This window comes from Halichoeres trimaculatus, unplaced genomic scaffold, assembly GCF_033239565.1.
Source record: "Halichoeres trimaculatus isolate MK-OKI-2021-1 unplaced genomic scaffold, fHalTri1.1 fHalTri1_scaffold_6, whole genome shotgun sequence".
In the NCBI taxonomy this organism is placed as follows: domain Eukaryota; kingdom Metazoa; phylum Chordata; class Actinopteri; order Labriformes; family Labridae; genus Halichoeres; species Halichoeres trimaculatus.
Window position 1 is genome coordinate 29655098 of NW_027437184.1, and position 27241 is coordinate 29682338.

General features: G+C 40.1%; 1 protein-coding gene across 1 annotated transcript; it reads left to right on the forward strand.

The window, feature by feature from the left end:
- Nucleotides 1–8214: 8214 nt before the first annotated feature.
- ripk4 (receptor-interacting serine-threonine kinase 4) lies at nucleotides 8215–22177 on the forward strand. Its single transcript, XM_074672202.1, has 8 exons — nucleotides 8215–8551; nucleotides 12207–12498; nucleotides 14684–14832; nucleotides 15213–15262; nucleotides 17624–17782; nucleotides 18008–18123; nucleotides 20189–20429; nucleotides 20518–22177. The coding sequence occupies exons 1-8, from the start codon at nucleotides 8370–8372 to the stop codon at nucleotides 21774–21776; spliced, it is 2448 nt and encodes an 815-aa protein (XP_074528303.1). The 5' UTR covers nucleotides 8215–8369; the 3' UTR covers nucleotides 21777–22177.
- Nucleotides 22178–27241: the final 5064 nt, after the last annotated feature.

The following is a 27241-nucleotide window of genomic DNA, read 5'->3' on the forward strand; positions in this document are numbered from 1 at the left end:
CCACAGACTTTAATATATATACATAGTGTCTGTGATGTCACCCATTTCGTTTCTGATTTGGAGTCCATCATGAGCGGACGCCACATTGAAAAGCTTGACTCAACCTAGCTTTGCTCAAAGAGGTATGAGGTAAACAAGTGGGCCTTTAGCCGATCTTCAGACAGCTACAGAGTGCACGCCTGTCATTAAAATCAGCATTACCCCTGTATGGGCAAAACTCGTAATTTTAATAACCTTTAAAATAATGAGTCATGCAAAAATCCATCCACCTACATAGTGTGCTGATAGAGAAATTTTCTTTGAGCCATACTGAAAGCGTTTATTTTTGCTGTAAATATCGACTTTTCTGTGTGTTTGTGGTTGCTGGTGTTTCAGCAGCCAGCCTTACACAGATGCTCCACAGTTTATTACATCAGCTTCATATACTAAGCTGCTTTGTGATACCAAAATCTTAACAGATCCCCAACAAAAAGAAATCTAATCAAAATAAACAAAAACAAAATCTCTGGTTTTATCTTTGGCTGACAGCAGTCATCATTTTCACCTCTGATTCCAACATCCCAGCCCTCCATCTCTCTTAAGCTATAAATATTTTCACTGATCTTAATCAAAGGTTTAAAACCTTATTCTTCAGCCATTAAGTGGTTTAAAAAGAGTTCAATAAAGAAAAAAACACTAAGCTGCTAACACTGTAAACATTTACACAAGCCTGAACAGATTTATTCTGCTGGAGCTGATCTATCTGCTTTTCAGAGCGCTTATCCCTCCTGAAATCCTTAATCCAAGATCACAGGGGTTAGATTTATGAGCCGCACACTGACACAATGACCAGAGCAATGACTGAAGATACAACAAAAAACATAAAACAATGAGAGAGCAAACCATAAACAGGAATGAATGGAGGGAGATAAAACCATGGCAGTGTGTGAAAACAAATAGATTTTTCCCTATCCGATCATTTATGGACAAAGATGCTCAGAAAAAATCAAACAGCAAAGTGTTAAATCATTTTGGGTAATTTTACTTTAAGAGCTTTTAGGAAATAGCTTCTTCTTTCTAAACCTTCAGTGTGGAAACACAAATGATCAGTGGAGCCCTTCAGCCGCTTCATATCTGACTATCACTGAAATGTAAGGAAGCGCAAACACAGCTGTAAGAGACAGAAACCCAGCGCTGATAAAGTGTAATTTATTCAGCTGGGACTGATTCATGAACTTTCCCTCATGTAAAAATGCCAAAGTTTTAAGATTTAAGACTCATCTTGAAAGCTCTTTGGACACTTGCTGCTCATCTTTCATTAAATGCTCCAATATAACTCACCAGCAGATGGCAGTAAAGACCAGCAACATTCAGCCAAGAAAGGGCAACATCCTGTTTGTTTTATCAGCTAAATACAAGATTCATGAAAAAATGTATCTGAAAAATAAATCTGTTGAGTTCCTTAAAGAAATTAAAGTTTCTCTGTGTTATATTTAGCATCTAGAATTGGATGCACATCAAGCTAATGTTACAGTTTAACATCAACAAACTAACAGCATCCCATTCTGCAGCTGCACAATTATTTTGTGTTATTTTATGTAAACCCACACACAATCTTCAATCACTGATACCCTGAGGATAAGAGTTAATGAGAGACACAGAATTCACAGGAAAATGTTGCACAATCAGTCCAGGAGCCAGAACCTTAGAGATGACACTAATTATTCTCTGGGTCCAAACATGTTTCCTCATGTGACGGGGCGTCGTACGCTCTGACTCACTTAAAAACTCTTTACTAGACGTGATATTGGTTATTGTGGTTTGTTGATGGTAGATCTCTGATATGGCATTTGAATCCTGATATTAGATGTCTCAGCAGGAGATGGTCTGTGTTCCATTAATTTTTCTGCCAATACTGGATCATAACACCTGACATTGACATTCTGCCGACACCAGGAATCACTATGTTACATGGGAGATGCCTATTAAAGTACAAAACCTGTCTTCTGCCTTAGTCTGTTAACACTTTTAAATTTAAAGGACTTTATTTCAATGATACAGGTGAGCCTTGACCCCACAAACAAGCTACGCTAACATTAGTATCAGCTGTCTGCCTCTCTAAAGCAGCTTTGTCTACTCAAAAATCAGTGATATTTTAAATTGAAAGTGGTTCATTTCATTTTGCTCCAATCAAAATATTCAAATTTTATTCTCCTTTAACTTTTTTTCTGTTACAAGACGAAAAAACTTCCTGAAACTTGGTTTTTCTCATCAGCTTTTTGAGTGTTACAAATGGAAGCTATGAACTGGATTAAAAGCTGGATGGCACAAGAGTTCCCTTCAAGTGAAGCTATGACATCTAGAGCTCCCCCTACTGACTGGAAGCAGTACAGATCATAAAGCCTAACTCTTTCATATTAACAGAGGGGTAATGGGTGAACTATGAAATCAAAATACTAGGGGTCAATTTATCACGATGTTTCCCCGCTCAATTTAGTATCGATTCATCTCCCGGGCAGTGGGGGGCGCTGTGCATGATTTTCCAATTGTATGGGCGGAGGCTGCACAAAACCAAACAGCGTCAAGCCAGTTCCTTCAACTTATAAGTCCAACTTTCTGATGTGAAAAGATATACAACATATGTTAACATGGGCATGAAAATAAATATTTAAAAACTGTCATCAGAAACTTTCTTACTGAATCAACATCAAAGCATTTAAATCAAATCGGATCAAATTGCAACCTAAAGAATTAAAATCAAATTGTAACTTGAGGTTCTTTACAAATACAGCCTTACAAATTCCTGTCATAACTTTCATGCTGTGTGTGTGATAGAAGCAAACAGATGTTGTTCTGCTGGTAGTGTTTTTGAGGTGGAGATGAAATGGGTTTAGTCTTATTTTCTGTTTTAAAATCTGAGCTCTGTGACTTGCAGCTGTAAAGTTTTTCAGAGCTTTCAATCTAGTAAAACTAGAGATTTGGAGAAAAACTGGACCATCCTGATTCATCCCCCTGCAGATGAAAGAGGCTGATTTAATTTACACGTGAATGAAAGCTCCTCTTTCTAATGATCAACAGATGTGATGACCCCCAACAGAACTCATTTACACTTTAAGCGAAGCTGGACTTGAACATTAAAGGGCCCACTCCCTCCCACCACAGAGCGCCTCTCACCTTTTGACTGCTGCTCATGTTAATAAGAGCTGCAGCCTCAGGAGACAAACGCTGAACCCACAGCCTGACATGAAGCCGGCCTCAGGACAGCCTAATGATATCTGCTTACTGTGCACACGGCATCCCTGATGAGATATTTACAATAAGACCTTACACCTCATTCTTCAGGTTTCCTGAGTTAATCTGCAGAGCAGGGAGGGGTACGGTTATATCAGAGATTCAAGTCCTGTGAGGGCAAGAAAAAGGAGCTTAATGGTCACCAGGAGAGGCAAAACTTAACACTGTGATTCACATTCATAGAACATCAGGGGTACCAAATGAAACCACTAATATTCATTCACATTACCTGCAGATAATGAGAGTAACCTGACACAGCCTCTGGGAGCTTTCACTGACTTTTCACAGCTCTTCATGTCGCTAACAGTTCAGATCATTTCTGATGATGACTTCCCCTGGAGAAGCACCCATTCATTTGTTTCTAATGAGTCTCAGTTTCAGTAAATGGTTTGATACTCAAGGGTTTCATCCTAGTTTCAACAGTTTAAACCTAAAAAAAATGATTGATAACACTCAATGTTCTGTTTCCTGTTATTAACTCAACATTTGAGTGTTTACATTTTTTTTAATGAGCAAAAGCCTGATCATCATCTCAACAACTCAAAAGCTTTCTGTCACTTATCACACACTCACACAGTACCATAAATACATCAAGCTACATGATCTTCTTTCATACGCATGACCTCGCCCTCGGTTACATTTCTAAACTCCTCGCTCCATGGTTTTCTTCTTATCTACTCTGTTTCTCTGATCTTGGTCCGTTATCCATCCTCCGCTCAAACTGTAAAACTTTAGACGATTGGTCCCCCTTCCTCTGCATTCAACTCCCACAATCCATCAGATCTGCTGAGAACAAGTGCGTCAGAAAACATCTTAAGACTCATTTATATACACAAGCCTCCATCAAGCTCTGAGGGTCTGTTTTGATTTTTCCTTTTTTTTTTTTTTTGCTTTTTCTGATGTTGGGATTTAATAATGTATTGGCTTATATTCCATTCCCCGTGCTTCATCTGTAACTAAGATGTTTCAGTGTGCCACATAGATACAGTTTAGACATTGATAAATTTAAGTCCAACTTAAACAGTAGCCGAATATAGGACTGCTCAAACTGAACTGTGCTAACAAAACCACAAAAACTTAAAAAAAATATCTGCAGCTTCAGGCCATTACTTTATCGGTGTATTGTATCAGTGGAATTTGGGGTGTTGGACATTTGATTTTTTTTGCCATATACATTTTTTATTGAAGATTTTTCAATGTTGTACAGCTTCAATCAGTTATACAAGCAATCACGTATTTCACTCTTCAACATTACAATTTTTTATGTAACAATGATAATAAAAAAACACAAAAAAAAAAAAAAAAAAAAAAAAAAAAAAGAACAATACAATAGAACAGGGCCTTTCAAGAACAATGCTTCACTTTGGGAATTTTAGAAGTATTCAGTTTAAGTTGTCAGTTTAGTAGTGCAGGGTTTCAAAAGTCAGTCACGTCATCTGAAAAGTCAAAGTCCTTAACAAATTCAATAAAAAATCCCCATATTCTTTCAAAAATATGTTGCTTTGATTTATGGATGTACATTATTCTTTCTAGAGGTAGGCTAGACAACATCTGCTTTAGCCACTGAGAGGCGCTAGGTCCGTTAATATTTTTCCAGTTCAAAGCTATACATCTTTTTGCTATCAATGAGCTAAAATCGATAAAACTAGATTCTGCTTTAGTACATTTATGTTTTTCTGGATATATAGCCATTTTGAATAGTTTGGAGTCTAAAGTCAATTGTTTTTATAATATCTTTTCAATATTCTTTTTTATTTCCAACCAAAAAGCTTTTATTTGATTACATTCCCACATACAGTGTATCAACGTACCTTTTCGGATATTTGATATTTTACATTTAGGCCATTATCGGCCAATGCCGATAACTTATCAATATTATTGTGTATCACTCATTTTTATCATCACAGAGCATCAAAGAGAGCATTTTACAAAATCTGTTGTGCTGTATGCCAGGGCCCTGTACTCACACTCCCAACGTTTTTAGCCTGTAACTCCTCAAAAAGTTGTGCCAAAGCACTTATAGACAAAAAAAGTCTTAGATACTTAATTCAGCAAAGCAGCTCAAAATCAGACAATCAAATGCATATGTTGCTGTGTTTCCTTCAATAATCTGTCCCCACTGGTACACCTCTTCAACAAAGAAACATAGAAACTAGATCAAACACTTTCTGTTTGCATGGTTTTTAACAAAATTTAAGCTCTGTTTTGTTTCTATTTTTTTACAGTAATGGATGAAATATGTAATTGTTTTGAGTTTTTGATTGAAGAAGGTTTTTCCTGATCCCTCTATCAGTTTACACTAGCCCTACTTTGGGAACCACTGCTGCAGAGTATATGCAGAGTAAGTGCTTAAGACAATGCTGTGTGTGTGTGTGCACGTCTGGATGTGTGAGTATATGTGTACTCATACACTGAGTGTGTGGCGTTCATGCTTCTGTAACTCTGTAATGCTGTGTGAAATCACGCACTGCCAGTGTGGCGTTGTTGCAACATCATTGTGAAGGCACAACAACCTGTACAACAAGGTTTGTGGTCTGAATTAACAAAAAGGGCTGATCTTTAAAAGCAAACTTAAAACTCACCTTTTTAGTCTGGCCTTTAACTAAGTTTTACTTTTACTTATCTATCTATCTAATTATGTTTGGATATTTGTCTTCTTAAAGGCGTATTATCCTAACTTTTAGTTCAATATATATATTTTTTATTGTTTACATGCGAAATTAGCTGTTAGCAGCCTGTAGCATGTCAATGCTAACTAGTGTAGGGCTTGATGATTTCCCTCGAGCTGAGGAGGAGGAGGTGAGGACGACGTGCTGGTTCTCGGATGTGAGCTGGGAGGTGACGACGTGGACCTGTCCTTCCATCCATCGTTGTTGGGAACGTGGGATCTAGCCCCGGGGGATGGACGAGCTAGCTGTGCTAACCCAGCGGCATCATGCTGTTCACGGACGTGGCTGACCGAGCTGACATCGGACGCCGCGACACATCGGAGGAGCTTCGCCTGCTGTGAGCAGACAGGATCCAGGAGACAGAGACTGAACAGACTGCTGGAGAGGCTCAGTCCTGGACCCTGTGGAGGTGGAGACTGGCTGGGCTGGAGAATGATGGACGAGTGGTGGACAGGATGTCGTCATCTAATTTCTCATGGACATTTTTGCACTTTCTATACTCTTTCTTACTTTTGTTTTCTTAAATGCTGCGGTGACTCCTGAATTTCCCCTCGGGGATAAATAAAGTATTTTCTATTCTATTCTATTCTATTCTATTCTATATTTATATTTTTTGAATGTGTCTTAACCTAATTATTTACCTTTTTTTATTGCACTGTTACTTTCAGCTTTTTAATTTTGTATCTCAAAATTTTAGTATTACTTCATTTTCTCTTTTACTGTTTTAGTCTTAAAATTTCATTATCTTATTTGTTTCTTTTAGCTTGGTTGTTTCATTTTCTTATTGTGAGTTTAACATTTTACACTACCTTAGGTGTTTCATCATTAGGTCTCCACAGTTCCTCAGGTCATCTGCAGGGATTTTTATTAACTGTGTTCACCTTGTGCAGTAGGGGTGAGGGTTGGTGGGTTGGAGGTGGAGGGTTGTGCATTGATGTGTGTATGTTTATGTGGGTTTATTAGGTCAGTTATGATGATGATGATTATTTTTTTGTTTGTTTTCTTTTCTTTTTTTCAAGCTCTTTGTGTTGCCACCATTGTGCATGAAAAGTGTTTTATAAATCAAGTTTGATTGATTGATTGATCTTTTACTAGCTGGATTTTCAGATAAGGAGTAATAATCTACGAGCACTTCACTGAATCAAGAGGTTATTATTGTGATTGTCTTTTGAAAAACTGATGAACTGAGACAAAGTTAACTTCAGTTAAACGTGTTTAATGTATGTTTGTTATCTTTTATTTTAGCAGAGAGGACACACTGAGGCTGAGGTTTCTGTTCCCAGGGTTTGCCATGCAGCGGTAAGAGTAAAACAACTAAACAGACTCATTTAAGCACAGTTGAAAAAAACTACAGGTAAACGCATTAACATATTCAGTTTGTGAGCTCATATCTTTGGAAATTTTTTCATATTTTCAGACAATTTCAGTTACATTTGTAGAGAAGTTCAGACACGAGTTCTTTAAAACGTCATGACACTCGAGACACTCGGGTTAAGCTGTTGATTTTAAATTATTCCACATTTTTCCATCATCCAGTTTTAACCACTGTGATTTTAACGTAGAGGCTTTGCTTTTAAAACTCTGGGTCATTCGATTTTCACTAAGGATCAGCTCTTTGGTGAGTAAAGTAAACTCTATATTTATACATTGTCACATCATCCAATCAGAAAACTGTTAAAGTTGTCGTTTGGGATTAAGAGTGTGCTTCATCACTGTTACTAGAACAATGCTCCTCACTGGTTTGATTTATGACCCACAGGAAGAAACAACCACACCGAACCAGTTTGTCCTGACCTTATCGTTCAGATATGATGGATGATCCTAAAACACACACACACACACACAAACACAAAGGCTTAAGTTCTGAGGCCAATGTCTCAAAAAGCCGACCTGGAGCTCCTCAGCAGAACATGATGATCCTTTTTTGCAGCATTGATGAGTCCACACATTCCCAAAACACCTGCTCCTATCACATAACCCTCCTTTTGTTCCCAAATGTCCCCTCTCCTTACCTCAGGTGCTTCACTCGGACTCGGCTCCACGGGGGGACAAAGGCCTGCTTATGAGACGACACATTCCTGGGCTCACTCAGCGCAGATTATGACACACATTGTTGTCTCCTTTTCTCTGCAGAAATATGAGAAAGTTTGGCACTTTAGGGCAAACTGTGGCAGCATGGTAAACATTTCCACTTCTCTGCGTGTGTTCATGTGAGCATGTTTCAAAACCAGGAAGTGACATCAGAGGGCCAAACCCCACCTCTCTTTTCACCTGAGGAGGGGGAGGGGCCTCACCCTGAGCTTGTCAGGAGGAAAAACAAGGAAGCGCTCACATACGGGCAGGTTGCTGTGTGTGTTCACTTGCCCAGATTGTGTCCTGGAGACGGATAAAAAAGGATTTCACACAGCTGCTGGGTTTCCCAACACGGATATGGACGTCCCGGACTCTCCTCACGGGAACATGGGGCTGCTGAGGACCTTTGATTGCTCTGAGTTTGGCAGCTGGGAGAAAATAGGCTCAGGTGGATTTGGACAAGTATACAAAGTGCGGCACGTACAGTGGAAAACATGGCTGGCTATCAAGTGCCCTCCCTGCCTTCATGTGGATGACAAGTAAGTTACAGACACATGGGTTATCACTGAAATGATGAATGTGATGAAGGAATTCAGCTGAAAAACACAACTTTTCTTCTGTTTTTGACAATTTGAGGTGTAAATCTGTCTTTTTTAAGCTCTTTTCTTTTCAATTCTATCCTTTCTAAAACTGATCTCCTGTCAAAAAGCAGACAGACAGCAGCTGGTCATGGGTGATTTCAGGAAAAGTCATTGCCTCTGAGTCCTTGAAAGGTACCAAGATCCATGAATTGTGTGTGACTCACTCCCCTCTCTGCCAGCCTACAGCCATAAAGGTGCCTCAGCAGCAGACAGGAGACAGGAGGCCGTCTTTTAGATACACATGCATATATATACACAGGGTGTTGAAGGGAGCATTGATATGCTGATTCATCCTCAGGGGTAAAGTGAGTGCACATTGCTGTGGGCTACAGCTGTTTACATGTCAGGAGCAGACACAAACATGAAAGGATCAGGCTGATTTCACCTGGTGTTCTCGAGTCGGCCTCAGGGACGAGCTGATTTAAAAGGACGAGTGGTTGAATAAGAGGGGTGAGGTGGTCATTTTTGGGGCTAAAAGTTACTCTCAGCCCCTGCAAAGTTTGTCATGAGTCATGTTTCGTGCAGAAAAGGTGGTTTTGGACCCATGTGTCTGTCTGAACTTCTCTCCTGAAGTTTGTCTCCATGAGCAGAGCAGAAACGGAAGTTTCCACTCTCTTTGGCTGGGTTACAGAATGCATGCTTTGTGATTTAATCATTTAATCTGATCGCAGATTGAGATTAAGCCTCAGACACAGCTGTCTAAATTTACATTTCTTTAACTTATCGCTTTCTGGGTAAAAGAAAAAGAAGATTTTATCCCTGTCACTGAGTCACACCAATGTTTCATGAAGATAACCAAGAAACAGGAAGTGTTGGTCGAAATATTTCCCAAAATTTAGGCTTGATAGCATCCCAAAAGTTTGACTGCGTCTTAAAGTATTGGGTCTTATTTTAACTGAGGATGTTATTATCTGCAAAACTTTGAAATCATGTAAAAATGTGTAGCAAAAACACGTAAAAATGGCCAGCAAAGAGTTTGTAAATCATATTGCTAGCAAACAGGAAAGTGGGGATTTCAGTTGTGCCTGAAATTTTTTTTAAAAAAGTTTTTGTCTTCTCCAGAAGCATCCTGGTAGAAAAAATCTTAAAACAAAATGTTGTGTGAAAATCATAAAGTTGATCACAGGGAAGTGGAGGTTTGATGTTCAAAACAGAGACACAGAACTAAAGATGGATAATTCTCAAAAACCTCGAGATTGCATAAAAAGTAAAAGAAAAAAAACAGTCAGCAAAGTGTTTTTGAAATATATAACTATCAAAGTTCCACATTGGCCGAAAACAGCTAAGACTATTATCTTCAGGATCTGCAAATGTTAGCATCCACTGACCCTGAACCTTAAAAGTCATCATCCTCAAACATCTCCACTATCTTTAAAACATCATTAAAAAACAGGAAGAGCTGATTTCAACATTTCCAAATAAAGAAAGAAAGCCTGACGTCCTCCGAGAAACCTGTCCAGCAACTTGGAGCATCCGCTGACCCTGAACCGAAGATGTTATCATCCTCAAACATCTGCAGAGTACATAAACAGCCATTAGGCTGCCGCCTTCATTGACCCGCGCATATCATCCAGCAGCAGGGACTCAAAGCGTCCTTTGTGTGTCCTGTGGGCTGCAGGCTGCAGGCTGAAGCTGTCGCAGTGTGGCACAGACAAAAAGAGAAGCTGTCAGACCGGTCTGACCGGGCCTCGCTGTTCCAGCAGGGACCGTGTTGTTTGGTTCTGAGGAGCTGCTCAGGATTAGTCGCAGGTTTAGCAAACACCCAGTCTCCTGATCCTGCTTGATTATTACCGTCTGAAAGGTTGAGCTGCCATCATTTGTCCTAAACCTAAAGGACAATATCCACACGCTCCCTCCTCCTGAACAAAAACCTGGAACACCGTGCATTTTGCTGAATCTGAGGAGCTGCAGGCTCTCCTCTTAGCATGTGATTTCATCTTCTTAATGATGCAAAACCAAACATTTTCTCTGCCTTTGAAGCTGTTTTATCTCCCTCTATCTGTCCTCATTAAGACTCTGCATGTTTCAAAGCTGCACATACGTGCTCTGAGGTCATGAATGACCTGCACGCTCCTGTTTGAGGTTTGTCAGCAGAGCCAGAGCGCTGATAAGGAAAGCTGTGCAAAGGTTGAGCAATAGAGAACAAGAGCCCTGTTTAATGCTCGTCTCATGCATTACTGGCCTGACTGGAATGTCCTCAAGGCCGTTAAAAAGCCCGTGGATACTTCAGAAAAGCACAATACACATAGTTTAGGTGGACGCTGGTGAATAAATGATAGATGCCTGCCCAGGAGGCCACACTTTCAGAGCTGCTTTGCATAGCTGCGAGCTCAGTTAGGAGGACATGGAGTGTGCTGGAATTTGGGTCAGGCCAACAGTCATGCTAAACATTTGAGCTCAGTGAGCAAAGCATGAGCACAGTCATCAGGTTAATGTTTGATGAGATCTTTGAAAAATGTTGAGAAACACTGAGGCTGGTCATGGCTGCTGTGATACACTCTCATTAAAATACCTTCAAATTCAGAATTTCAACCACAGAGTTTTATTCATGGATGCAACAAGAGCTTTTACCTTCAAAGTTTTTAATTTCACAGTGTGAGCTGAAGTTACCAAACACAGTCTCTTGCCTGGTAAAGGGTTAAATACCTGAAATTCTCGCTGCAGCCTTCTTCTTGTTTCTTTTCGTACACCAGATGTGACCATACTTTCAGAGGATGGTGGACCTGCATTTCCAGGTCTCTATTCTACGGTGGCCCTGAAGGTCAACAGCATAAACATTTCATGAAGGTTAAAACATTCCACTGAGGGGTGAAAACATTCAGCAGAAACATGAAAACTCTTTATGAAACACCTAAAAACTGACATATACAAAAAAAAGAAGAAAAAAATAGAAGTTAAAAAAAAACACAATATATCTTTTGTAAATGTTTTACTTTGATTAATATTTTTTTGTATTTTGGGGAACATTTTTTTATTTTATGATTTTTTTTTTTTATTTCTTGAACATTTTTTTTGTGTTTTACACAATATTTTTTACAGAGCATGAAATATTTTTTATGTTCTTTGCATTCCTTTTTGTATTTAAAAAATGTGTCTGTGTTTAGTTAAATGTTTTTAAGCATATTTAATGTTTACCCAGTTGATTGTCAGGTCCACTGTACTTTCCCACTTGACAAGATCTCTAAAAAAATGACATTGTAATGTGGAAGAATTCAATCCAGCAGCTTTGATCTTAAACTTGTTTGATAAATTTTCATTGTGGTGATGAATCATCTGAAGCAGAAGCCTCATTTTCTCATTGGCTTTATCTAGTCTGACTTTTTGTCATAATTTCTTGAAGATGTCCCAAAAATTTATTTTTTTGTCTCTTTTGCTTTTGTTGGTCGTATCGAGGCATTAGTTTCAGCTAATTCCAAGCTTTAACCTCCTCGTAGTCGCTTTAAAAGAAAATATTTTGTCTGCAACTCTTGAGAGATGAAATGTAAAAGAGCCTGACTCACAGAATCCATAAAATGCAGATGAAATTCATCTCATCTCTCTTTTTCACCTGCAGGGAGCGCTCTGAGCTGCTGGAGGAGGCTAAGAAGATGGAAGCAGCTAAGTTCAGATACATCCTCCCCGTGTACGGGATCTGTGAGGACCCTCAGGGCCTGGTCATGGAGTACATGGAGACCGGCTCTCTGGAGACCCTCCTGGCCACAGAGCCGCTGCCCTGGGAGCTGCGCTTCCGCATCATCCACGAGACCGCCGTGGGGATGAACTTCCTGCACTGCATGAACCCTCCACTGCTGCACCTGGACCTGAAGCCGGCCAACATCCTGCTGGACGCTCACTACCACGTCAAGGTACGGAGATCAGAAACAGAAAAAGTAACTGTGCTGATGTATTCTGAAAAATCCTCTTTCTCAATCAGTGGACCTCAGGCTTTTTTAATAATCTGTCCCATCTGGAATATTTTAGAGGACAAATAGAGATCTATTGCCTCTGCAGAGGTTTAATACAGCTCTACATAAAGATTTGCTCAACAACAACTGCAACTAGAAATCTCATCATGAGGTGTAACTTTCTCTTTCTTAAAAATATGAAGTCTTGGAGGGCTTAAATGATCATTAAAGGTGTTTTCTTGTGAGCAAAATCAGTTTAAACCATGAGTTTCACTTTTTCCATTGTGTTTCAACTTTTTTGCTGCACGTATGAAATACAAAATATAATTTATTTGATTTGAAATACAATTTTAAAGCAAAAAAAATAAATTTCAGATCATGCTTTTCAAATCTGATACAGTAATTTAAATCTAGTTTTTAGTGGCACAAATCTTAGTCCATAAATAAGAAACCGAAACTTCAGCTGAGCGTTTACAGTGATCAAAATCTAAACATTAAATGAGTACGTTGAAATCATAATCACAGTTATTAAAAAATGTATGACTATAATTATTATATTAAACCCTCTTTATTGATTTTTCAACTTTGTAAACACCAGAATTATTTTAAACAAAACTAAATATAGCAAAATGAAAAAAGTTCCATCCCAAACAAAAGGAGACGCTTTGTACTCTGTTCGTACACCCCCCCAAAAATACGTAACTGGAAAGACAACTGGAGATAGGTTAAAAAAAAGAACACATACAAGAAATTAGTATGACTATTTTTAATATATGAAAAGCTCAGAGCTATCTTTAGTACTTTCAGAGTTCAGAAATATCCAACATGCAAAAGTGGCGGTGCAGACTTTAAGTTCTATTTTTATCACTCATTTCACTAAAGCTAGGCTCAACCTGCGCCCACCAAGGCTAACAACACAAGAACTGTGAAATGTTTCTACATGCATGGATCAGTTACAGAAATCATCAATGAAACATTTACCCAGCACTGAGCAATCCAAAAAGAAAAGTATGAACACCAGTATGTTTATACATACACAAACACAGTAAGTGTTTATAAGCTCAAGTGAACAGACAGGTTTGCAATTTAAAGGTACGGGCAGAGAAAACATGTCCACAGATGTGTCAGAGTGGGTTTGATTGTCAGGACGACGCTCATCAAAGCGTAAAATCTCAGAGTGTGCGCTGAGGCCCCACGATGAGCCTGAAGCTGCTGCAGATCAGAGGGAGAGATGTTGCTCTGTATGAGGTTCAGACATGTAGCTGCACGGGTTTTACACGTGTTGTTTAATGTTGTTGTTTGGATCACTGAGTTAGAACTACTTTCAGTGAACAAACACATTTTTCAGCTTCTTTCATTTGCATTAGCACAGCATTTTGCCTATGAGGTCGTTCAGGTGCATGCAGGTGGATTGCACTGTCAAAAATACTGTTTTCATCTAACCCTTTCATTCCCGACATGGAAATGCAAGACATACTTCACCGTTTTGTCAGCTGTTTACCAGAACTATTAGAGGTTGGGTGAGACCCGGAACAATCTGGAAATCTATTCTTAGTTTTGGGATCGGCTGCTCTGTGCATCTTTTTTTTTTTTAGGGAGAACTTTGCATTAAGTAGTTAATTTCTGGATGTTTCTGTTGCTGTAGTTTTGTTTTTAGATTTTTTCATGTTTCAGATGAAGTCAGTGTGTGTGCAGAACTTCGTTTAGCAGATAACTCTCTGACATTTAAAGCTGACTCTGCTGCTCTCGCTCTGGGCACTCAGGTGTCTCTGCCTCTGCTGTTCAACCTCTCAGCTCCTCCGTACTGTCAGCGAGGGGTGGGAACCTTTAATACCTGGATGTAAACACCTCACCCAGGCCTGTCCGGACAGGATTAATTCAGCTCCTGTTGAATTTTCCTCCTGTCACGGTGTGTGTGTGTGTGTGTATGTGTGAGTGTGTGTGGGTGTGCTCTGTGTAACGTGAAGGCCTCTCCTCTGCTGCAGGCTGAGACATGGCAGCGCTTCCCTCATAATAAGAGCTTAGCAGCGTGTCACACTCACAGGGCAGAGTGAGTGAGTGAGTCATCCGTGTCACGCTGCTTCAGGAGGAAAGAAGTGGAGTATTTTTCTTTTTGATCGTCTCATCTCGTCCCTGTCTGTCTCAGATTTCTGACTTCGGCCTGGCCCGCTGGAACGGTCTGTCACGGGCAGATGACATCAGCAGAGATGGATTCTGCGGCACCATCGCCTACCTGCCTCCTGAGAGCATCATCGAGAAGGACCGGGTGTCTGACACCAAGCATGACGTGTACAGGTGAGGGTTTGAGAAGCAACACAGTTGGGATGAGTGTGGGCTTATATTTGACAGATAGGTGTCTTATTTCTGTTATTTTTGTATGTTCAGTCGGAATCAGACTCACATCAGTCACTGTTATTAACCACATGTAGGAGCTGGTTTTGGAAAAATCTTTTTCAGGGGTCAAAAAAATCTGGTCTGAGAGATGGTGACTATATTTATCACAAGATGCAAGTTTAAAAATCCTCATGTTAAACACAGATAATGTGACAGCGCTGACTCATAAAGAGTGAGGGGGCTGACATTTAAATGTGACTAAAATTAAAAAATAAATGTGCCAACTTCTTTAAATAGCTGATATTTTCCTCTCACTGATTTTTACTTTGCTTCTATTTCAGTTTCTCCATCGTCATCTGGGGGATCCTCACACAGAAGAAGCCGTACCAAGGTACCCACTTGTAAAACTACTAAAAGTGTTTTTTGAGGCTCTTTGGTGTGCATTTTCTGCAAAAAATATTACAAACTAAAGATTTAAAACAGAAAACTTTAATTTCCTTAACAGTCAAAGATTACTAGACTAGCTAAGCTAGTCTTTGCTCTAGTACCTTTGTCCATAGTCCAAGCACCTGCTCACTTTGGGGTCCCTAAAATAGTTTTGCAATCTCCTTTGAGTGGTTAAAAAATGTAACTATGGTTTTGGTTTTTTGGTGTTGTTTTTTTTATGTTACTTTGATTAGAATGAGCTGAAGCTGCATTTAGTAGGCAATTAATAAGTCTGCAACAGTGGCCTGGAAAGCTCATTCCTACCGCAGTTAAAGAAAACATCATGAATTTAATGATTCATACACAGCATTTAGAAAACACAAAGAAGCTTTATAAACAACACAGCCAATTAAAAACTACCACAAACAAAAGCACAATTCAATGCATCACAGTTCGAGACAATAAAACAAAAAACAACTAAATACTTTTAGTACGACTGGATTGCTCAGTAGCAGAGTGGGCCTGCTCTCAATCAGAAGGTTGGGGGTTCACTTTTCAAAAATACAGCAGCCTCAGACTTCCTGTAGCCACCTGTAGCAGCCTGTAGCATCCATTAGCTTCCTGAAGCAGTCCGAACTTGCCTGTAGCGAACTGAAGTCACCTATAGCATCCTCTAGCTGCCTGTAGCAGCTTAGAGCAGCCTGTAGCAGCCTAAAACAGTTATTCTTTCATAAACTTGCCTGATAAGACAAATAGCAAATATTCTGAGTAAAAAGACTGGGGCAACACAAGGGGTGGCCAAGAGTTCAAAGGGACCCAGGCCACCCCTGTTGACTCCTATTGACACACACCTGATGTAGTTCCTCATTCTTCATTCACTCATATATGTCTGTGTCTCAAAGATAAAAGTTACAATGAGCAGTTATTATAACCCCCCCCCCCCCCCCCCCCTTTGTTGTCTATTTTTAGCTTGTTCCTGGCAGCTATAGTCCTTAATAGTTTCCAGTAAAGAAGTATCCTGAGGTTAATACAGAGATGTGTGTGTGTGTGTGTGTATGAGTGTGTGTGTGTGTGTGTGTGTGTACAGGTGCTGTAGTGTATTTGTTTACATTGTGAATTCCTGAGCATGCAGCTGAACAGGGCCAGACCAGCAAACAGCGTGTGTTTTTTTCCCAGGCGTATCAGATAGCAGTTCACTTCAGGGTGTTTGGCTCCTTTTTTGAAGGGCCAGTGTCTGGATCAGGGTTTTCCAGGTTGGCACCGGCACCGCCTATGTTGATCCAGACATAATTAAAAAGTAGGGAATGACCTGGCAGCCACCCCTTTCCATCTTCCACCTCCACCTGCGGAGGGTATTAAGGCTACAATAGGAGGTGAAGTACCTGTGATTAAAGCCTCTACCTGTTTGTTCTGAATCATTGGCTGGGCTGATCCCACACTCTGATACAAAGAGGTCAAGAGCTGTTCAGAGCTCATACCTGCTGCTCCCATGGGAAAGACCAGCTCACACTCCCTTATCTGAGGAGGATGGTGATGCATGGTGCATAAACAGACTGTACACACCATCTTAAATCATGTTGTCATACACTGAAGTATATTACATTATGACTTATATGTATCTGTCTTCTAACCATACATCCTCCTCACAGCCATGAAATAGTGTGACCTTTTGTGTGTGTTAAGCATTTTTATTAGACAGATGTATGGAAGGGTGGGCTTAATTTACCCTGAACTGAAAAGCTTCTTTGTTACAGTTCATCCAGGCTTTGAAAGAAAACAATAAGTGCAAAAACATTACAAAAGGAGAGAGAAATATATATTTTAGAAGTATAAACTCAAAATATTATTAGGAGGAAAAGCATTAATCTCCATGAAAGAAAAGGAAACAGTTTCTTTTATCACCCTTTATTAAAATTATGTTGTGAGACGTTTGTTTACAGTACAAAAAGCAACCCATATTATGATCCTGCATACTTAACCCAGCAATATATTTACAGTAACAACACAGTTCCTCATGAGTTTATTACACCATCATTTAAATGTTGAAAAAAAAATGTTACAGATGTATTTAAAAAGCATGGTTACATTAATTGACAAAAATATATACTTCATATCTTTGAGAGTGTTTTCAGTAATAAAATCTCAGCTCCAACAGAAAAATAAAGACCTCAAGAACTTAAATTGTTTTTACTAAGAATATAAGAAGTGTGAAAGGAAGCAAATTTGAGCAGATGAAAAGTTTGCACCTGTAGGTTTTTAAAGCAACATATTAAACACATCACGTGCAGAGTTATGTAACTGAACAGTGTGCCTGGTTTTCCTCCAGGAGACAATAATATCCTCCAGATCATGGTGAAAGTGGTGAAAGGGGTCCGTCCAGACCTGGGTTCAATACCTCGTTCCAGACCCTCAGCCTGTGCAGGATTTCTCAGCCTCATGCAGCGCTGCTGGGCCACAAGACCTGATGCTAGACCCAGCTTCCAGGGTGAGTCGCGCCTCTTTATTTCAACACATCTCAAACTCCTCTGTTGCTCTGGATGTGAAGACTGTTACCTGAGTAGGAGACATTCACCTGGATCCTAGAGGATTTAAGAGCAGGGGTCTGTGAGACAAAGGTTTTTGTCTCCAGGTTTAATTGCAGCTCCCTTTTGTTTTTCTTTGTCAAACTCCTGTTGATCCTGAAACCTGACCTGAGCTTTTGTTCTTTCAGAAATCACCTCTGAAGCTGAGGAGCTCTGCTCTAAACCACAAGAGGAGCCCAGGACACCGACTTTATCCACATCTGAGCCTGAGCCCTCATCCCCGAGAGCACTCACAAGTGACCAGGTATGACAAAGAGCCGTGTGTTTTAATGACTTTTTAGCAGACTCTAGTTATTAAACCATGGATCATGTCAGCTTCCTCTGCTAACACGGACATAATGAGTTTTTTAAGCTTTGAACACAACAACAGAAATTACCCACTCTTGTTTATTACTCTTCTTAAAACGAAACAAACGAAAGCTCTTAATAAGTGACTAAACACCCAGACAAAATGGAGGCTTATCTCTGGACTGCTCCAGACATGGTAATGACTTTTAAAGTCATATGTTGTGTAAATATTTGATCCCCAGTCAACACTTACATCACAAAAGAGGAATGTTGACCGATGGGATTGTTGTACCTGCGCTCTGCGGTGTCACTTCCGGCTTCACAGACGTGTACGTGACTAGAAACAACAAGGTTTAACGACTTGTGACAGGTGACAGCTGTTTTTGAGTGATAAGCTATGCTGAGTGTCTGTGTTTGAAGTAAAACTTACAGGGAGCAAAACTGAGCTTAGCAAATAGTCACACTGCCAACATCCAACACACCTGTTCACTGTGGCTTCTGATCAAAGCAGCCTGATGACATCTTACGCTGACATCACCCTAAACTTACAGGAAGTGAAAACCTGGGAGACTTTAGTCCAAATTCAGCTGAGGAAGGACAGAATTTGTCTTAATTAGGTACCAGCAGCTAATTAACAACAGCCTATGTTAGCATTCAAACAACAGCTAGCTACCTCAGTTGTTTGCTAGCTCAGATGACACTAACTTTCAAATGTATGACTTTGATTTCCTGTAGCAAATCACTTTCAAGCTAACTTATTATACCATTGCTATTTTTTTTATTTTGAAATTCTTAATTTTTCAATTCCGGAAGGCAGACATCAAACAAAAACAAAGAAAGGTAATGAAGTTATCGCTGCCATTCAGTCTTTCTTTTCTTATTTGAGCATAAGGAACTATACCATTGCTAGCTAAACTGTCTGCTATAGCTAATTTGACCTTTACTTTGAAATTATGAAAAACAAACTGCCTAGATGATGCTAGTCAGCGCTAATGTTAGCAAGGCTGCTAATATTACAGCTCTATAATTTTATCAACGGTTAATTCACTAGCAAGTGCGAGACAGCTAGCTGGCTAACTTTTGTTTGGTAGCTAACATTACAGTTAGTTCCACTATCGTACCGTGCAACACCAACAGTTAGTGTGTAGCTGGTAACACCATTTAAAAAACACAACAAGTAGTTTATATTTCATGCCTTCCTTATTCAATCATGGCATCATCAAAGAGGAATTTTAGCTATGTTTCCAAGATTTCTGATAAACAGTCCTTTTCTGTTTTATCATGTACCGCTTTCAGGTGGTCATGTGACCTCTCTAATGGTTCAAACCCAACTGTGTTATACAAAATCAGCTCATGACTTGTCAAAAATTAGTTTTACTAAGAAATTAAATGAAATAAGTCCTGAACTCCCTACAGATTTTCACTTAGCAGTGTTTTTAAGGAGCTGGTGTATCTGGTAATGATGGCAGAAAATTGATCATGGATAGAAAACACTAAAACAAGCAGAGCATGAGGACATCAGGCAAATACTTATTACCAAAAACCCAACTTGGCTTGACTCTGAAAAGAAGACTAAGATTGGAAATCCTGGGGAAAATGTGGCTGTTTTAAGTTTAACGCCACATTTGATGACCGCTAGCTAACATCACACAATAACTAACATTAGCAGAAAGTGAATTCCTGACTATTTAATGCTAGTTAAGAAGTGACATAGAGAAAATATCCCTGTTTGGTAGGATTATCCAACTCCCCAGTGTTTGTGAGTTTGCTTCTTTGCTGGCATAACCTTAGCCAGCAGGCTAATAGCTGAATGCTATCATTAACCATCTCAAAGTGGCTAATTTGTTGTTGTGATATTTTTCTTTAGTTAAAAAACTGCCCAGTGTTTTACAGGAATTTTCCCCTTAATTTTTTCGAGTCTGTATTCTTTTACAGAGATTATTTGCCAAACCATCCATTTACAGAGTTTGATGGGAGTAAATAAATTGACTAAGCTCAAATTCTTGTGATTTATTTTCCAGGTTAAAGACAACAAGCCTGTGCGTCCAAAGTCAGCCATGTTGCCAGAAAAAGACTACAGCCTATCTGAGCTGCTGAGCCAGGTGGATTCTGGGATTTCGAGGAGTTTTGATCGTGTGAAAGAGGAGAGCTGCCACAGCAAAGAGAACACATCCAAGAGACTGTCCGGCATCTCTTCAGCTGATTCAGCCTTCTCCTCACAGGACTCCATCACGCTGTCCTTTGAGAGAGAAAACACATGTGGTAAGAGCTGATTGAAGACCATAACTGAGGACACGATTTATGTTTATCTAAAATTGTTGGAGCCTAACACTCATCATTTCTTCTTCAGATTCTGCTGAGGTCCAGAAGCGGAAACTGTGTGAAGCCATCAGAACCAAAGACACCGCCAAGCTGATGAAGATCCTCCAGCCTCAGGATGTTGATCTTCTCCTGGACGGTGGGGGTAGTCTGCTCCACCATGCCATCACCATGTCTAATGAAGAGGCCGTGAGGTTCCTCCTCCTGAACAACGCCAATCCTAACCTTGCAAACGCCCGTGGCTCTACCCCCTTGCACCTGGCCACAGAGCGCCACCTGAAGCCACTGGCAGAGCTCTTGCTTGGGCGCCGCAGCACCAACGTCAACGCCAAGGACGAGGACCAGTACACAGCTCTGCACTGGGCTGCTCAGAATGGCGATGAAGCCATCACCCGCCTGCTGCTGGACCGCGGGGCGGCCATCAATGAGGCAGACGGTCAGGGACGCACTCCAGCTCATGTGGCGTGCCAGCACGGTCAGGAGAATGTGATTCGTGTGCTGCTGAGCCGTGGCGCAGATGTTCGAATCAAGGGCAAGGACAACTGGACGGCGCTCCACTTGGCAGCGTGGCAGGGGCACCTGGGCATCGTGAAGCTGCTGGTGAAGCAAGCAGGGGCTGATGTTAACGCGCAGACGACAGATGGGCGGACGCCGCTCCATCTTGCATCGCAGAGGGGGCAGTACAGAGTAGCGAGGATCCTTATTGAACTAGAAGCTGATATTCACAGGATGTCTGCGGGGTTAAACACACCTCTACATGTAGCGGCAGAGACCGGTCACACAAGCACCTCTCGCCTCCTGATCAAACATCGCGCAGACATCCACGCCCAGAACGCACAGGGGCTCACCCCTCTTCACCTGGCCTCTCAGAGAGGCCACCTAGCCACGGTCAAGATGCTGATAGAAGAGGGCGCAGACCCCCAAAGATCCAACCCGGCTCTGCGAACCCCCTGCCACCTGGCAGCAGAAAACGGACACTGTGAAGTCCTGAAAGAGCTGCTCCTCCACTTCCCGGAGGGCGCCGCTCTGTCAGACGAGCAGGGGCTGAGTCCGTTACACCTGGCAGTGCAGGGCGGGTACTCAAACATCATCACCATGCTGCTCCCTCAGGACTGCCAGGACTTAGTTACTGAGGAATCAGTGACGCCCACAGCAGAGCAGCCTGAGCAGCCTGCACCACCTGAGGGGAAGCAGCTCCAGAGGAAAGTCGTCATCCTCAAACTGACGGAGCACAAAGACAAAGACTGTCCACAGCCCGCTGGAGCACAGTGTGCCTCGGCACCTTGCTAACACACAGAGACACAGAGAGACGTCTTTAGAGCCATTTTTCTCCTTATTCCTTCTTGGGTCATTTTAAAAGACTTTTATGGACTCAATACCCGCTCCTCTCCTCTCAGTCAGAAAAAGCTGATGTAAATATGTAAACTGTAATTAGAAAGTATAAATACTCTTTTGTGATGAATACAGACTTTGTATACTTTTTTTTACTGAACAAGCACATTTTTTACTAAACAAGCACAGATTTATGATAAGGACACATGTGGGGACTTTTCAGTATACTTTCCTGCCTGTACGTTATATTTAACGGAGCACAGACTTTTTTTTACAGAGCAGTCGATCATCAAATCCAAGGCATTTAGAAAAACTGTTCAACATTCAGTGTTTTGTATCTGTTACATATCAGAGCTTCATCACCATTAAAACAATTGAAAAATTACTATTTTTGACATTGATGTTTTTTTTCTACCCATGAAAAGGTTAATGATCTGAACATGTTGGTCATATTCAAAGTGTGGATAGTTGGTGTAAAGTTTTTAAGATATTTTCTAGCTACCAGGGATGGCAGGAGGAAAAGTGAAACAGTTTAAAGCTCCTGTGAAGAGTTTTTTTAATGGGTAAGAAACAGACTGAAAAGAGATGCCTCTTTATGACCTGCAAAAACAAACAAAACCAGTGGTGACAAAATCAATCATTTCTGCAAAGTTAACTTTAATCTGTTACCTCTGTCCCAGGGTAGGTGACATAATACCTTTTATTTACATTTTCCAAAACAAAGTTCACACTAAGTGAAGTGTTTGACTGTTAAAGACAGCTGCATGAGAACTTTTCAGCAGGAAACACTGCTAATAACACCTTGCCTTACCTTTACAGGTAAGGATTATCAAAGGGATAAGAGCTACCATTCTATCCACAAGGGGCGTCAAAATTGACATACACCAAAACTCTCACACAGGAGCTTTAATTAGATCCAATCCAATACAACTTTATTTGTTAAGCACTTTAAAAACAGACACTGTTGACCAAAGTGCTGTACAGAGAAACTGAATAATTAAAATAAATTAAAATACATGGCTAACATGAGACAAATGAAACACTTCATGTAAAATTAAAACATAAAACATAATTGAAACACCATTCAAAGGCACAAAAAGCGCAATCAAATAAAATAATTAAATGAATAAAATAAATAGAATCGGGGATTACTGTGTGTTAAAAGCCAGAGAAAAGAGGTGGGTTTTAAGGAGAGATTTAAAATCAGACAGAGGAGAGGCTTGTTTTAATGCTATGGTAATACAGATGGTCAGATTAGTTGCAGGTTCATCTCCCAGCAAAAACCCCTTCTAACACTGACCTATCTAGTCTTGACTTATGACCGTAACAGTCTGGCTTGGCCTGTTGAAAAAGAAAGGTTTTCTTTTGCTAAGCCATAACTCTTAATTGATCAATGTCCAGTCTCTCTTTTTTTATCTAAGTTGTTTTTCGGGAGTTCTGTGCTTCTATCCAGAGAGTAAAGTGAGCAGGAGTCAGGGTAACAGTGGGGAGGGACATGCAGGAAAGACACACAGGTTTGATTCAAACCCGGGCCACCTATCCAAGAACTAACCTCATGGGCTGCTTAACCTAAACCACTACTGGCACCCCATGTAGGGTCTCTATTGACTATGTTACTAGAGCCCTGTTTCCACCCAACAGTCAGCTTTAGATCAGTACAGGTTGGCTCAGTTAGGTTTGTGTTTCCACAGCCAACCGTGAGCCCTCGTGGTAGCCGGATGCTAATAGCCGCATCAGTTGAATAACAGCGTGACACAGTGTATACCACTAATAAATCCAACGAAAGAGAAAAACATGACACAGTAAAAAAAGACCAACTATGGGAAAAATCCAGCAATTTGTCTTCTTTGTGATTGGCATATAGCTCTTTGTTACAATGCGCAATCAAGCTTTGTTTTAGAGAAGTCTGTGTGCTGCCAGGAGAAATGCAGCTGCTGTGCAGGGTAAGTGACAATTCTTTTGACCAATCAATGGTCTGGAGTGTTGTAGCTCCACCTTCCGGGATTGGATCGGTTTAGTCTGGCACCCCTTCAGAAGGGTCCCAAGAAATGGGACGGCTCGTCTTAGTTATTTAGGGATCTGTACCGGGAATAGTCAATGAAAACGCCAAAAAATGCGTACCGTACCGTACCGCACCGTACCGTACCGTGACGCACCAAACTGAACCGCTTGGTGGAAACAGGGCTAAAGAGAACAGATTAATTTTGAGATAATGTTGATATGATTCTTTATTATTGTTCTATTGATTAGTAGATAACTTTAAACAACCTATTGTCAGCTGTAGCATGTTTAGTCATTGGTGTTACATACTGACCAATCATAAAAATGATGAAACCAAAATGTGACTACATCACTATTCAAATAAACTTGGTCAACATTAGAGGTTCGTGACAAAGTTGACTCCTGACTTAACTTCCTTTGTGGGTACAATTGTTGGGCCTTGAGATGCTACTATCATCAGGACACTGTTCTTTGTGGTCATAACATTTTCTCTCTAAAACTGCTTTGAAAAGAGTAAAGATGAAGCATACAGAGCAGTTGTAAAACAGACTTCATGGTCATTGCAGAGGGATACAGAAATCCCTCGAGACAACTTTTGTTACCTTTCAAATGCAAGCCTTGATGAAATGCAGAACATGGAGCCCTCCAGCACAAAACACACCACTCATGAAAACAGGATTTTAAGTGTTTTTATAAGTAAAGAAAGAATTTACCCCTGAATATATACATATAATATACACAGGTGTTTTAAGTCAACATACAGTATGCTTTGATTTTATCCAGCCCTGTGCAGCAGATTTCTGTCCACCAATGAGCCTGTTTTTGTTTGGTAACTGTCCTTTTATACTGATGATTATATAATATGATTAATAAAATACATAGAATGGAATTCCTTCTAACAAATTGTGTATCAGGGTGAGTTTTGTTGTGAAACAGTGGTACGCATTTCAGCTTGAAAGCAAAAATCCTATTTGATCCTTCCCTCATCACCTGTAATCTCAGATTTGTTTGATACTTCTCTTATAGCTCTGTTTCCAGTACCCTCACAATGATTCAGGGAAGTCCCTGCTCCTTTAAGACCAAACAATTTTTTAAAGGTTTGATGTACTGTTGAGAAACATGGTTCTGTTTTGGATTCTTTTGATGTTTTTTGTTCACTTCAGCCTATAAGGTCAGAAAAAAAAGCATCAAGACATTTTTAAATATGATTGAAAAGGACTCAAGATTAGTGTTACTAAAAGATAGCTTAAGTTTTCTCTTCTTTTCACTCATTGTTTGAAGTCAAACTGCCTCGAGATTAATCTTTCTGTTCCTGCAGGCCTTCTGCAGAAAGCATTACACTGTAAGTCAGAGTCAGTGCTCATAGACCTCGATGCTCCACCTGCGTGTGCACATGAATTATGGCCCTTGAAGTCAGGCAGAGGCAGCATGTCTGTGCTACAGCCTCACCTGTGCTCTTATTATTATTATGTCTCAGCTCCAGACCCCACAGAGCATGCTCAGGTTGGCACAGACCATGGGAACTGGCCCTGAGGGGGATCACAGGCTGCAGGATGATGGATGGGGGAGAAGGGTAGCTGATGATCTGCCTGCTAACCCAGCCTGTTGGCTAATTCCTTCACGACCACTTAAACTTTTCATCACTCACAGACACCAGCATGCCATCCCTGACGCCTGGAGGGCTCGCCTTTCTGTAATCGGAGTGTAATCTGAGACAATATGAGTACATGAGGCTGGAGATTGTAGTTTTCTTGTTTTCATAGTGAGTGTGTGTGTAGAGAGAGGCAGAAAATGACTGGGGAAGTGTGTAAATATGAGCTCTGAGTGTTGTACACACCGCTCCATGCTGTGTGTTGCCTGGTGATGTGTTTCAGCTCCAGCTATGTGGAAATAATAGCTGACGTGTTGCTCAACCTCAGCGTCAGCCTCCTGTCAGCTCTGCTGTAATCTTTGATGGACTGGTAGGTTTGGTTTGTTTTACTGTAACAATAAACAGCATTGTCTTTTTCCACTCTGGGCTGCACTTCTCTAACCTCACAGGTCAGGAACCCTCTCTCTGCCACAGCTTTGAGCCTGCTTGTTCAAACAGGATCCAGATTAAGAGATCCACTTTAATGCTCTGCAAGATCAGGTTATCTATTTTACTTGTGTCCCAGTTTTATGAGGGAAAATATGTTACAACAAATTCCTGCTGCTCAAGAGATTATCAAATCCACTTTACCATTGCCCTTACGTCTTATACTACAAGCATAATCCACATTAAGTTCTTAAAAACAAAACAAACTATATATGTATATATATATATATATATATATATATATATATATATATATATATATATATATATATATATATATATATATATATATATATATATATATATATATAAGTTCATAACATTTTTAGGACATATAAAGTAATTTGTTCATTCTGCTACCAGAATGTTTGCACCAGTATTTCCATAATGTCGATCAAAAAAGTTTTAAAAATGTTAAAACAAAATAAAATAAAATAAAATAAAATATAAAGTAAAACAAAACAAAACAAAAGATAATAATAATAATAATAATAATAATAATAATAATAATAATAATAATAATAATAATAATAATAAACAAGATAAACAAAAATCTGTTCCCTCAGGATGCCCCTTTAATGAATAAAAATGACAAAGTGCCCTGTTGGTAACTGCACCCCATACACTTATGGTTATAATGTTTTGGAAACCTGTGTTTCTAATCAAGAACTATTTTGATTGTGTTAAAACAGGCCTGATTATGGTCTATCAGGTCCCAGAGGCAATCTTTGATGATCTCAAATGTAGATTAAAAAATAATATATCAGAGTACTGAATGTCAACATTCATGTTAACCAAGAATTTTCAATTTCTGCTGCATTGAAGAACACAAATTTACATCATGCAGGTTGTGAGATTTACAAACCGTTGACTGCATTACTGTGTTTTTTTCAGTTTTGACTGAAACAGTTATTTTGCTGAGATCTACTCGTTTGAAATCCAGAACACGTCTGAACAGCATGACTCGACTCTGTTTTTCTTTTCCTTTGACTAATTTATGACATTTCAACCTGCGTAATTGTACCTTTCAGGTTTAACCATTTACATACGTGAGTCATTTCCCTCCCTGATTGTCTCTCTGCTGTCAACCTGTATATTAAATAAAAATCATCTGGAGGAGGGATGGATGAAGTCAGAGCCCACCAGCGCATGAGTCACCTGACCTGAGGTGAGGAAAACCAGCCCAGAGCCAAGACTCCAGACTCCAGACAGCTGTGAGAGGAAGCACTGTGTGCTCTCTACAGCCTTCTGTGTCTGCGAGGTCAGGATGAGAACTTCAGACCTGTAAAGAGGAAAACCCACCATGATCATCCTGTTAAAATCCACCAATGTTGGTGAGGAGAAG